Source organism: Hipposideros armiger, unplaced genomic scaffold, assembly GCF_001890085.2.
Source record: "Hipposideros armiger isolate ML-2016 unplaced genomic scaffold, ASM189008v1 scaffold_15, whole genome shotgun sequence".
Taxonomy (NCBI): Eukaryota; Metazoa; Chordata; class Mammalia; order Chiroptera; family Hipposideridae; genus Hipposideros; species Hipposideros armiger.
In genome coordinates, this window is record NW_017731365.1 from 5,428,251 (window position 1) to 5,441,676 (window position 13,426).

General features: G+C 39.9%; 1 protein-coding gene across 2 annotated transcripts in view; it reads left to right on the forward strand.

Annotated features, from left to right (window-relative positions):
* Positions 1 to 11,498, forward strand: part of MCU (mitochondrial calcium uniporter) — a 208,520-nt gene extending 197,022 nt beyond the window's left edge. For both annotated transcript variants that reach the window (XR_002122095.1, XM_019626233.1), the window contains 2 exons: positions 6,753 to 6,869; positions 9,474 to 11,498. Coding sequence is in view for 1 of the 2 variants with exons in the window: in XM_019626233.1 (XP_019481778.1) it covers positions 6,753 to 6,869; positions 9,474 to 9,551 (195 nt within the window). In the remaining variant the exon portion in view is untranslated. The remainder of the gene's footprint in view (positions 1 to 6,752; positions 6,870 to 9,473) is intronic.
* Positions 11,499 to 13,426: the final 1,928 nt, after the last annotated feature.

Here is a 13,426-nt window from a genome sequence, read left to right on the forward strand (position 1 = left end):
CCACACATGGTAGCCCATGGCAACCCACTGCAGCAGGGGCTGCAGCCTACGCCTTCACAGGCAACTCATAGCAGCCCAGCTCCAGGTTGAGCTGTTGTTCAGCATCTTAGCTGTGGAGGGCAGTGTCACGGGTCCTCAGATGTGGGATCCGAACCGGGGCCCTCTGGCGTCCCAAGCCAGCACTTAACCAAAGTGCCACTCAGCCGGCCCCACTGCCTCATTTCTTATTTCACACATTCTATCACCTGGGAAAGATCTCCCTTAGATCTCTACCTGTCATATTTCAAGGTTTACTTAAATGCTTATCTTTCATGAACCTTTGACCAGTTACCTACAGCCAACTTTGAACTCTTCTTGTTCTGAATTCCTATAAGCAGATTGTGCCTCTCAGTTCACTCATCCTATACTATCTTATATTATAGTTATTTATGTATAATGTCTTTTCCCCTCTACTAGACTATGATATCTTTTGAGACTAGGCATTTAGTTTTTTCAATTTTAATTGCCTAACATGGTGCCTCATATCTTTAGTAGCCTATATGTCCTACCATTTAAATGCTGTTCTTTTGTGATTCCCAATGCATTTTTGCTGCCCCCAAGCAACAAGTTGCAAAATAGCAGTAGTAAATAATTTGCTGTCTCAATTCCACAACTGTCATTTATATTCTATTCCAGCAAACCACTTCAATGGCCATTCAGGACCTTCTGTCCTAGAACTGTCCTACGTATAATATAAATTAGTATGCTAATTTCTGACCACAGTTTATGTTTTTTCTAGCCCTTTTGTTCACTCACTTTCTCCTTTGACTTCCTCCAGCTCTTTAGGCTCCTAATACCGCGCTCTTAACTTTTTAACATCACCTTCCTCATATGTTGCTTCCTTTTCTGCCCACCTTAGACCATACTGTTATTCTCTTCTTAACAATCTTAACAATCTTTTACCCATTGTTTTTTCATTATACGTATTCTATAAATTCCTAATCTTGGGTGAATCTAGCCATTTATCCTATGTCCAGGCTAGAGAAAAATCATATAATAGTGTAGAATAGGTCACTGCTTATGTTTCTAATTAGATTTTCTTCCCCCACACCCCCCCAATAGTTATTTTAGGACTTCACATTAAGCTCCCCTTGCCACCCTTACCCTTGCTTACTGTTTCTAGAAAATTGAGGTTAACAGATAAAAGCTTTCTAATTCCCAAACTTTGTGAGTTTAACAATATCTGTACCTATTGTCACACTATTTCCTTCAAGCTCAAATAAAGTGGCATTTTCCTGTTCAGGGCTCTCTCCTCCACCTGTTTTTAAACCTACCTATCCCCCTCCTCCGTACTTCCAGTATGTTACTCCAGTTTATTTTTTGTGTTCGCTCTGTTACGAACTTCTTCCTTTTTGAATCTCTTTCCTTCGTAACCAAGCTGTCTATATCTCTTCTCACTTATTATCAAATCACCAAATTTCTAGAAAACTCTAGCACGTAATTGCTTAGTAAATTCTTATTGCCCAAAAGAGAGAGCATAGAACAGATTTAAATAAGTTTGTGTGTCCATTTACATTCTAAACAAAGACAGGTAAGCAGCCTTGTAACAGCAGTTCAGATGAAAGTAGCGGGCTTTCCCTCAAGCGGGCTTTATCCTTAAAACAGATAACTGTTTTTAATCTAACAGTTATCCCTTCAGTCAGTGTTACTTGATTCATACCTCAATTCTATCTATTTTTAAAAGGCTTTCATAGTCCCTATAGATACAATTCATCCATATTTGTCATCAATAATAATTATTTCTGCTTCTAGTATGGCATATAGGTAATCAGACCAATATTCCCATTAGGAAAAGTTAGAATACTTAGACAAAACATAAAACACATCTGCCTATGGAAACAGTACAGAGCTAATGAGAGAGCAAAAATTACCAGGCAAGGGGGCCGGCCGAGTGGCGCGGTGGTTAAGAGCTGGCTTGGGACGCCAGAGGGCCCCTCATCCCACATATGAGGACCAGTGACACTGCCCTCTACAGCTAAGATGCTGAACAGCAGCTCAACCTGGAGCTGGACTGCCGTGAGTCGCCGGCAATGGCGTAGGCTTCAGCCCCTGTGGCAGTGGGTTGCCATGGGCTACCGTGTGTAGTCAGCAGCCAGTGTGAGTGGCCAGCAACCAGCGTGAGCAGCCATCCAGAAGCCGGCGACTAATCTGCCTCACCCGGGAAGAGCGCAATGATGGTGCCAAGTTGGGCCAGTGAAGCAACGTCCTCCACAACTAGACTGAAGAACAAAAGGACAGCAACTTGTCTGTTCCCCTGTCCCCAATTCCCCAGGGCTGTTCCCATCCCCCAATTCCCCAATAAAAATCTTTAAAAAAAAAAAAATTACCAGGCAAGGACCTGAAGAAGTGGAGCCTCAGGAAGGTAAATCTGATATTAAGTGTGCTTATTCCTCTGTGCATTTATGTTGATTAAGGAGGATAAAGCCAAGAGGCCAAGAAGTTGAGCCATAACTTGATAATCTAGAAAGACCAAAGCCATAGAAATTGGTATCCAGGGATCACAAAAGTATGTGAAACACTTTTACTTTTGTTTAAAACCCCTAAAGGCTAGCGTTGTAGAATAAGGATGAACCTGTTGTGGGTTCTCTCAGAAACTGTAGCTCATCTTCAGTTATCTCAATCCCATAAATTAGATTGATGTCGTCCTAGAATACTGGTCATCACAGAGTGCTCACAGGTTCCGAGCAGAAGTGAACATAAATCATCCTTGAGAGGAGAAGGCAAGAAAAATATATAAAAGATAGAGAGATTGGAAAGAAAGAGAACTGATGTTATTCCTAAATTTTATACATTAAAAGTAATACAAAAACATTTATAGATAATTGATTAGAATCCCTAAGTGAGTTTCATAAGGTTATTGGATACAAGATACATATACATATTTCAATCGTGTAATTGTATGCCAGCAACAGAAAATGAAGCTTTTTAAAAGATACAACTTAAAATGACTTTTAAAAATACCTGGAAGTGGGCCGGCCGAGTGGCGCGTTGGTTAAGAACTGGTTTGGGACACCAGAGGGCCGCGGTTCGCATCCCACATATGAGGGCCAGTGACACTGCCCTCCACAGCTGAGATGCTGGACAGCAGCTTGACCTGGAGCTGGGCTGCTGTGAGTCGCTGGCGACGGCGTAGGCTGCAGCCCCTGTGGCAATGGGTTTCCATGGGCTACGGTATGTAGCCAGCAGCCAGCGTGAGCGGCCAGCAGCCGCAGTGAGCGGCTGTCCAGAAGCCGGCGACTGATCTGTCTCACCTGGGAAGAGCGCAATGATGGTGCCGACTTGGGCCAGTGAGGGGACGTCCTCCACAACTAGACTGAAGACCAAAAGGAGAGCAACTTGTCTGTTCCCCTTCCCCCAATTCCCCAGCACTGTTCCCATCCCCCAATTCCCCAATAAAAATCTTAAAAAAAAAAAAAACCTGGAAGTAAATCGTATAAAAGATGTGCAAAGTCTCTATGCAGAAAAACAAAAGATTAAAGGAGACTTAAATGAAATGATATAGCATGTTAATGGATTAGAAAAGTACATATTACAAAAATGTCAGTTCTATCCGAACTGATCTGTTTGATTCAGTGCTATTCCATCAAAATTTCAACAGATTTCGGGTTAAGGGAAGAGATTTAAATAAATACGCTTCTAAATTTTATATGGAAATGTAAAGGACAAAGGAAAGCCAAGAAACTCCTGAAGAAAAACTAGGTGAGAGAATTTGCTCTAACAGCTATGGAAGACTACATAGCTTTAGTTATAACACTACGGTAATTAAGACAATGGCACAAGGATAGACAGATACTCCAAAGAAATAGAAGAGAGAATAGAGAAATAGACCTGGCATAAATAAACTTTTGGTTTTGAAAAGATAGCACTACAAAGAAAGGAGTCTTTTTCGATAAATGGTGCTAGGATAATTGAATATCCATATAAAAACTTAACAGACCCCATCCTTACACTGTAAACAAAAATTAATTCCAGATGCATTGTAGATTTAAATATGAAAGGTAACACAATAAATCTCCTGGAAGATTATATAGGAGAATATCTTAATTATTGTGGAATAGGAAATGACTTCTTATGCAGAATGAAAAGTGCTAACCATAACGATAAGAAAGATAAATAAGACTATATTAAAAGTAAGAACTTCTGTTTATTAAAGGATACCATAAAGAGGGTGAACAGACTGAGAGGAGATATTTGCAGTACATACATCCAACAAAGGATCCATGTCCAGAATATATAAACAAATCCTACAAATCAGTAAGAAAAAGACAATCCAATAGAAAAAAAATAAGAGGTGTGAATAGGTACATCTATTGGTTTATCAGAAAAGTCATGACATATTTTTTTCTATGTTTTTCATTGCAAAAATGCGTCACGACTTTTCTGACAACCCAATAAAAGAGGATACGCAAATGGCAAATGATACATAAAATGAAAAAAACCTCAACCTCATGAGTAATCCGGAAAACGCTATATATATTTAAGAGAAATGAAAACATGTCCACTTAAAAACTTTTAGGGGCCAGCCAGGTGGCGCGTTGGTTAAGAGCTGGCTTGACACGCCAGCTCTGTACAGCAGGGCCCCGGTTCAGATCACACATGAGAGCCAGTGACACTGCCCTCTACAGCTAAGATGGTGAACAACAGCTCAACCTGGAGCTGGGTTGCCGTGAGGCGACAGCGTAGGCTACAGCCCCTGCTGCAGTGGGCTGCCATAAGCTACCGTGTGTGGCCAGCAGCCGGTGTGAGCTGCCAAGAGCCGCTGTGAGCGGCCGTCCAGAGGAAGAGCGCAATGATAATACCAACATGGGCCAGTGAAGCAACATCCTCCACAACTAGACTAAAGAACAAAAAGATCAGCAACTTGTCTTCTCCCCTTCCCCGATTCCCCAACACTGTTCCCCTCTCCCAATTCCCCAATAAAATATTTAAAAAAAACAAAAAACTTTTACATGAGTGTTCATAGCAGTATTATTTCTAATAGTCTAAAAGTGGAAACCCATATTTATATCAGTTGATGAATGGATAAATAAAATGTGGTATATGAATTCAATGGAGGAGTATTTGGCAATAAAAAGAAATTAAGTACTGATACATGCCACAAATGGATGAACCTTGAAAGAAGCCAGACACAAAAGACTGTATGTTAAATTATTCCATTTATATGAAATGTTGAGAATAGACAAATCTAGAGAGTCAGAAAGTAGATTAGTAGTTGTCTAGAAGTGACTGTTAAAGAATACATAGTTTCTTTGGAGGATGATGAAAATGTTCTAAAATTAACTGTAGTAATAGTTGTGTAACTTGGTGAATATACTAAATTGAATATTATACTTTAAATGGGTGAATTTGTATGGTATGTGAATTATAGCTCAGTAAAGCTGTTGTTTTAAAATGAGGTAGTATTTCAGTACATATACCAGTATGGATAACATTTTTGAAAACTGGTAATATCAAGTGTTGGCAAGGATGTAGAGTGATGGAAATGATCATATGGTGCTGATGGGAGTACAACTGGTAAAACCAATTTGGAAACCTGTTTGACATCACTTCTTAAATTTGAACACTTGCACACCCTATGACCTAGTATTTCCACTCAAAAGCCTATCCCCCAACAGAAGAGCTAAGTTCAGAAATGTTCTTGGCAGCAGCATTCATAGTAGTCCAAACCTGGAAACAACCCAAAGTCTACCAGTAGTACATTGGATAAATATATTGTGATGTAGTCATACAACAGAATATAACATAGCAAGAGAAATGAATAGACTATAGCTACACACAAAATGAATCTCACAAACATGATATTGAGTGAAAGTAGCTATACACAATACATACTGTCTGACTCTATTTTTATAGAAGTCAAAAAACAGGTAAAACTAAGCTGGAGAGCTCGGGGATGTATGCTCAACTAGGGAAGCTATGAAGAAAGCAAGAAAGTAATTATAAAAGTCAAGATGTTGGGGCCGACCGAGTGGCGTGTTGGTTAAGAGCTGGCTTGGGACGCCAGAGGGCCCCGGTTTGGATCCCACATATGAGGGCCAGGGACACTGCCCTCCACAGCTAAGATGCTGAACAACAGCTCAACCTGGAGCTGGGCTGCTGTGAGTCGCCAGCCATGGCGTAGGCTGCAGCCCCTGCCATGGGCTACATGTATAGCCAGCAGCCAGCGTGAGCGGCCAGCAGCTGCCGTGACCAGCCGTCCAGAAGCCGGCGACTGATGTGCCTCGTCCGGGAAGAGCGCAATGATGGTGCCAACTTGGGCCAGTGAAGCAACGTCCTCCACAACTAAACTGAAGAACCAAAGGACAGCAACTTGTCTGTTCCCATCCCCCAATTCCCCAGTGCTGTTCCCATCCCCCAATTCCCCAAGTAAAATCTTTAAAAAAAAAAACAAAAAAAGTGAAGATGTTGATTATTTTGAGGGAGAAGGAGGGTTAGTAATTAGGAAGGGGCAGGAGGGGGGCTTCTGGGTTGTTGGCAGTGTTCTAATTTTTTTAGCTGGTGATGAGTCATTGTGAAACATTTTTGTTTTATGTGCTCATCCGTGTGTTTCATAATAAAAATGTTTAAGAAATAATTATTTAACACAGCACATGTCAGTATATATCTTTATATGTGTACATGTGTGTTGAATCTAATCAACAGTAAACAAATATTTATTTTATGAAAATGGTATGCTAAGGACTAATAATTTAATTTCTCCTTTATTTTTGTAGGAGTATGTTTATCCAGAAGCCAGAGACAGACAATACTTATTATTTTTCCATAAAGGAGCCAAAAAGTCACGTTTTGACCTAGAGAAATACAATCAACTCAAGGATGCAATTGCTCAGGTAAATTTTCCAAAAATAAGATTTAATAAATCCCAGCCCCATCTTGCATGGCATTATTATTATTGCCCATAACCACAGTACTTCAGTGGGTAAACTCTGAAAGAATGACCCAACTCTCTTCTTCCTATATAATTTATTCTTCAATTGATAAAAATGACTGTTTTAGCGTGCACACCTCTCTAAATTTAAAGTTTTATAACATGAGCATGTGAAAAGACGATGGGCCCTACCTATCCTCTTAACAAAGATTGATACATTTCCTTTTTCATAATCGTTATCTCTTTCAGATTTCTGAATGTGCCTCCCTCACTTTGATATAGTGATATTGGTGGATAAATCCTCATGTCTATTCTCCATAGACTTTTATAACTTTAGAGGTTTTTCAAAAATCTCTACAAGCTCTTCTATCCTCTTTAATCTTTCGTTGCTCTTTTCTGGACCTCCTCTGCCTTCTCTGTCCCTTGTTGTTGATGGGGTTGTGCTTTGAATAGGCTTAATCCATCTTCCCGCCTTGGCCTAAGAGGACTCGTGTCTCCTGTTGCTCTGTGTGAGTGGTTCTCAACTGGAGGGAATACAACAGAATCATCTCTCAGCATCTTAAAAATACAGATGCCCAATATCTGATAAGGGGTTAATATCCAAAATTTATTAAAAAAAACTCATAGAACTCAACACCAAAAAACAAACAATCCAATTAAAAAATGGGAAGAGGACCTGAATAGACATTTCTCCAAAGAGGACATACACATGGCCAACAGACACGTGAAAAGATGCTCAATGTCACCAATCATTAGGGAAATGCAAATTAAAACCACAGTGAGATAACACTTTACTCCTATCAGAATGGCTATCATCAATAAATTAACGAACAACTAGTGTTGACAAAGATGTGGAGAAAAGGGAACACGTGCACTGTTGGGGGGATTGCAAATTGGTGCAGCTGCTGTGGAAAACAGTATGGAGGTTCCTCAAAAAAATAAAAATAGAACTACCTTATGACCCAGCAATTCCACTCCTGGGTATTTATCCAAAGAAATCCAAAACACTAATTCAAAAAGATATATGCACTATGTTTATTGGAGCTCTATTCACAATAGCCAAGATATGGAAACAACCGAAATGCCCATCAATAGATAATTGGATAAAGAAATTGTGGTACTTTTATACAATGGAGTATTACTCAGCCACAAAAAAGAATGAAATCTTATAATTCGCAATAACATCGGTGGACCTAGAGGATATTATGTTAAGTGAAATAAGTCAGACTGAGAAAGACAAATACCATATGATCTCACTTACATGTGAAATTTAAAGACAGAATAAACAAAACAAAGAAACTCATAGATACAGAGAACAAACTGATGGTTGCTAGATGGGAGGGGTTGAGGGATGGGTGAGAAAGGTGAAGGGATTAGGAAGCACAAATTGGTAGTCACAAAATAGTCATGGGGATGTGAATTACAGCATGGGGAATGTCTGAGGGTGAGGGAATCCCGGCAGGAAGTGCCGACGTCTTTGGGAGCTGGAAGAAGAGATGCGAAGCCTTGGGCAGACTAGACATACTTTATTCCCGAGTTCTCTATCTACACCCCCTGATACAATGCCAGGTTTTATACTATACAGAGACAAAAGTGGCACACAGCCAAGGCACTTATATAAGAGTACATATAAACAGGGTGGGCAGTGCCTGCGCAACATCCCACCCCTCAACCTGGCAGGTCATCGTTCCGCCGGATGGCCAGGTGAGGGGGCCTGACCTGCTTTTCTTCCCGACAGGGGATAGAATCAGTAATATTATAAAAACTATAGATAGTGTCCGATGGGTACTAGACTTAACAGGATCACTTCATAAATTATATAAATACCTAACCACTATGCTGTATACCTGAAACTAATATAAAATAATATCGAATGTCAACTATAATTTTAAAATATGTAGTCACAGGATATAAAGCACAGCATAGGGAATATAGCCAATGGTATTGTAATAGCTGTGTACAATGTCAGATGGGCAGTAGACTTGGTGGGGTTACCACTGAGTATAAATGTCTAATCACTATGTTGTATACCTGAAACTAATAAAAAAAATACAGATGCGTCAGCCCCATCCTAAGCCTATTAATCCAGCTTCTCAGGGGTGATGGTCAAGCATGTGTGAGTTTTGAAAGTGCTGCAGTTGACTACACATCCCCGTTCTAAAAATCAGTAGCTATTGAGAAATTAAACAATTGGATAAACAACAAAACCCTTGAGCAGCACAAATTAAAATTCTAGCTCCAGGCAAAGGTTTGTGAAAGGGCTTCTCTCTGGAAAAAACACCACCAAGGTGCTTCAGATGTTCCCCCATAGTCCTGCCTTGTTGATAGCAATCTTTCTGGAGGCTCTGTTTACAATTGAAAGGCCAGAACAGACTTTGGTTTTGGTTCCCCTTTGTTGTCTTGTGGCTTTAAAGCCCTTGGCCTCTGAGACACTATTTTGAGAGTAACTGAGATGATTTCTCTAATTCATAGTAATAGAGGAAAGACAATTTCCTTTTCTCAGGAGACAGTAATATCATTAAAAGCTTCACTAGCCAGTTTTTCTCACCTTTTGTTTCTATTTTAGGCAGAAATGGACCTTAAGAGACTGAGAGACCCATTACAAGTACATCTGCCCCTCCGACAAATTGGTGAAAAAGATTGATCTGCAGAGAGCCTCTGAGTCCCGGCAGAAAGAGCACCTGTTTATAACTATTGCCTTTTTAATTAAAGCATCGCAGGTGGAAGCTGGGATCATGTTGGGTGGAGGGTTTTTACCTTTAATTCAAAAACAAAAACAAAAAGGATCTTAGGGAAGAAAGGAATGTTAAAATCTGAGGATCAGGCTTTGTGAAATATAAGCTCAAAGGGCTTAGTGAATATTGTCTTAATCAAGCATCTCAGTTCCTAGATGAAAATGACACATTATATAGTTGAGAGATTCATAAAGAGAAAATGATGCTGGGGTGTTTGTTTCTTGCATCTTCTTTGCAGGGTCAGCAAAACAGTAACACACCAGCACCCTACTCAACTCTAATTTTTTTTTATTTAACTTTTCTTATTTTTGACATAGGAGTAAATAAATATACCAGAAAAGCAAATCCTTAAGATATGTGGGTGTCAAACAGAGTCTGAGCCCATGTCATTAGCATTTATTTTAAATTGGACGCAGCCTCTACAGAGTTAACCAGGAATGTCTCCCACTTGTGCCCCTTTTCTGACCACCCACACCTGTTGGTTACACTAATTTTATCCATATGATAATTGGAACCAACTTATGACTGTTTAATAATTGACACTTTGGATTACCACTTAATACCTTCTTAAATGTCTGTATATTCCAGTGCTCTGGATCAGTATCTAGAAATCATTGGCAACACTGCATGAGATTTTGTTTTGTTTTGTTTTTTTACTAATTAATCTTTAAAAGGAGGTAGAATTTTCCTCTAACTATTCCATTGATACTCCCCTCTCCCTCCACAACTCAAATCAGAGGGGGAGTGGGGAGTGTTCAGCTGTATTACCAAATCAGGAAGAACGTAAGGTTTACAAATTGGCTAAAAATCATGGCTTTGTAGCCATTTTAGAAACAGAGTAATTTCATTGCTGTTAATCTGCTTGTGTGACAGCATTCCAGGCCACCCAGATGGCGCTGCCTTGTCTGGAAACTTTGTTAATCTCGAAGGACACACACACACACACACACACTTCCACACTGTTTGTGAGCCCTCCCACCTCCACCACTTTAGTCGTTGTAAATCAAGTGTGTGGATCTCAAAGGGTGCAATTTATCTTTATACAGGAATACATTTCTATGGCTTCTTTCAGCCTACCCTCTTCACCCAGTTTTTTCTTATCTTAAATTGAGAGAAAGAAGCATTAATCTTATACTCGATCAAAATATTTTCTACCATATTTCCAGATGACATCTGCACTTGAGGAATCAAAGGAGTCTGTGTCTAATACTCTGTTTTTAATTACAGAACATTACAGACTATGTGGGGACAGGATGGAGAGGTTGATGGGGCTTGCCACACAGCTGATTGCCTTTTTTCTTTCACATGATTCATCCCTCCTCATTGTGGCAAGGGGTTTCTTTTTTTTCTTTCTTTTTTTTTTTTTTTTGTCTCCTTTGGGATTCTTGTGTATGAAAAGGAAAACTTTAAATGACAAACCCAGACTCCAGGTGCCTTGCAGAGGTTGAAGGCCAGCCAGGATTGCTGCTGCTGCTGCTCCTGCCACCACCCCTTCCACTGGCATGATGGAATGAAAGGCTGCATGTCTCCACTTCCCAGCCCCTCCTCCCACTTCCTTCCCCTGCGTGCCCCTCGTCATTCAACCTCTTCCTTCATTTATTTTTGTTAAGTTGTATGAATTATTTTTGAACCATTTATCCTGTTTGTGCGCAGGGTTTTTAAGAAGAAACAGCACAGTGCAATGAGCAAATCCTTTCAGGGTGTGTGGGAGGCGAGGGAGAAAGGATGGACATCAAGAAAAGTCCTTTAAACAAATAGCAAAATATTGACCATGTGTAAAATCCTGTATCATTTATGAAATATGTATAAAAAGCAATGTACCTTCTGGAACAATAAATACTTATTCAATTTTTGAACTGTAGCATTTCATTCTTTGAAGCAAAACTTGAAAAAACAAACTTATTTTGATTCTAGGTTTCCTAGGACCTATATTTTTTTTAAAAAGGTGTTTCATTAATTCTCCCTGAAAGTAAGATGGTCAGTATCTTGCTAATTTTCCAGAACCACCTGAGCTTCAGTGATCTGTACAACCATAAGAAAGCCAATGGCAGCACAGAAACTAATATCATTATCTCCTGATTAACAGGTCAAGTCTCCATTACATCAAACCACCAGACTGCCCAATGTGATCTCCCAGACTTCAGAAAGTTGTTCAAGGATGAACAAATATTAAATATTCATTATTGTAAGAGTTTATATCAAATTTATAAATATCACTAAAAAGGAAAATATCACATACTGCCTAGTCCATTAAAGGCACATCAAAAGGAATGTATTAAATAAAAGAAAAATCATTTGATTATATCAAGAGATGCAGAAAAAGCATTTGATAAGATACAACACCCATTTATTAAAACACTCAATAAAATGGATATAGAAGAAAAGTACCTCAACATAATAAAGGCCACATATGACAAACCCTTAGCTAATATACTCAATGGTAAGAAAACAAAGTGGGCCGGCCAAGTGGCTCATTGGTTAAGAGTTGGCTTGGGAGCGTGAGCTCTGAGCAGCAGGGTCGCCGGTTCGGATCCCACATGGACCAGTGATGCTGTGTCCTCTACAGCTAAGATGGTGAACAGCAGCTCTACCTGGAGCTGGGCTGCCGTGAGTTGCTGGTGGTGGCGTAGGCTGCAGTGGGCTGCTGTAAGCTACCATGAGTGGCCGGCAGTCGGCGTGAGCTGCCATAAGCTGCTGTAAGCAGCCATCCAAGGGCCAGCGACCGAGTGCCTCCGCCAGGAAGGGCGCAATGATCACAATACCATCATAGGCCATTGAAGCGAAGTCCTCCACAACTAGACTGAAGAACAAAAGGACAGCAACTTGTCTGTTCCCTTTCCACAATTCCCCAATGCTGTTCCCTCCCCCAATTCCCCAGTAAAATCTTTACCAAAAAAAAAAAAAAAACTGACAGCATTTCCTCTAAGATCAGGAACAAGACAAGATTGCCCACTCTTGCCATTGTTATTCAAAAGAGTACTTCAAGTCCTAGCCAGAGCAATCAGGCAAGAGAAAGGAAAAAAAGGTATCCAATTGGGAATGAAGAATTAAAACTGTCAGTATTTGCAGATTACATGATTGTATATATGGAAAACCCTAAAGACTCCACCAAAAGACTATTAGAAACAATAAGCAAATACAGTAAAGTTGCAGGATTTAAAATCAATGTACAGAACTCTGTTGTGTTCCTATATACTAACAATGAAATATTGGAAAAAGAAATGAAGAAAATCCCATTTGCAATTTGCAACAAAAAGGATAAAATACCTAGGAATAAGCTTAACAAATGAAATGAAGGACCTATACACTGAAAACCACAAGACATTGTTGAAAGAAATTGAAGAAGACACGAAGAAATGGAAATACATTCTGTGTTCATATATTGGAATAATTAACATAGCTTAAATGGCCATATGACCTAAAGCAATATACAGATTTAATGCAATGCCCATCAAAATCCTAATGGCATTTTTCAAAGAAACAGAACAAAAAAATCCTCAAATTTGTATGGAACTACAGAAGACTTTGAATAGCCAAAGCAATCCTGAGAAAAGAGAACAAAGCCAGAGGTATCACACTCCCTGATTTCAAATTATACTACAAAGCTACAATAATCAAAACAGTATGGTATTGGGCCAGCCGAGTGGCGCTTTGGTTAAGCACTGGCTTGGGATGCCAGAGGGCCCCGGTTCAGATCCCACATGTGAGGGCCAGTGACACTGCCCTCTACAGCTAAGATGCTGAACAACAGCTCAACCTGGAGCTGGGTTGCCGTCATTCGCTG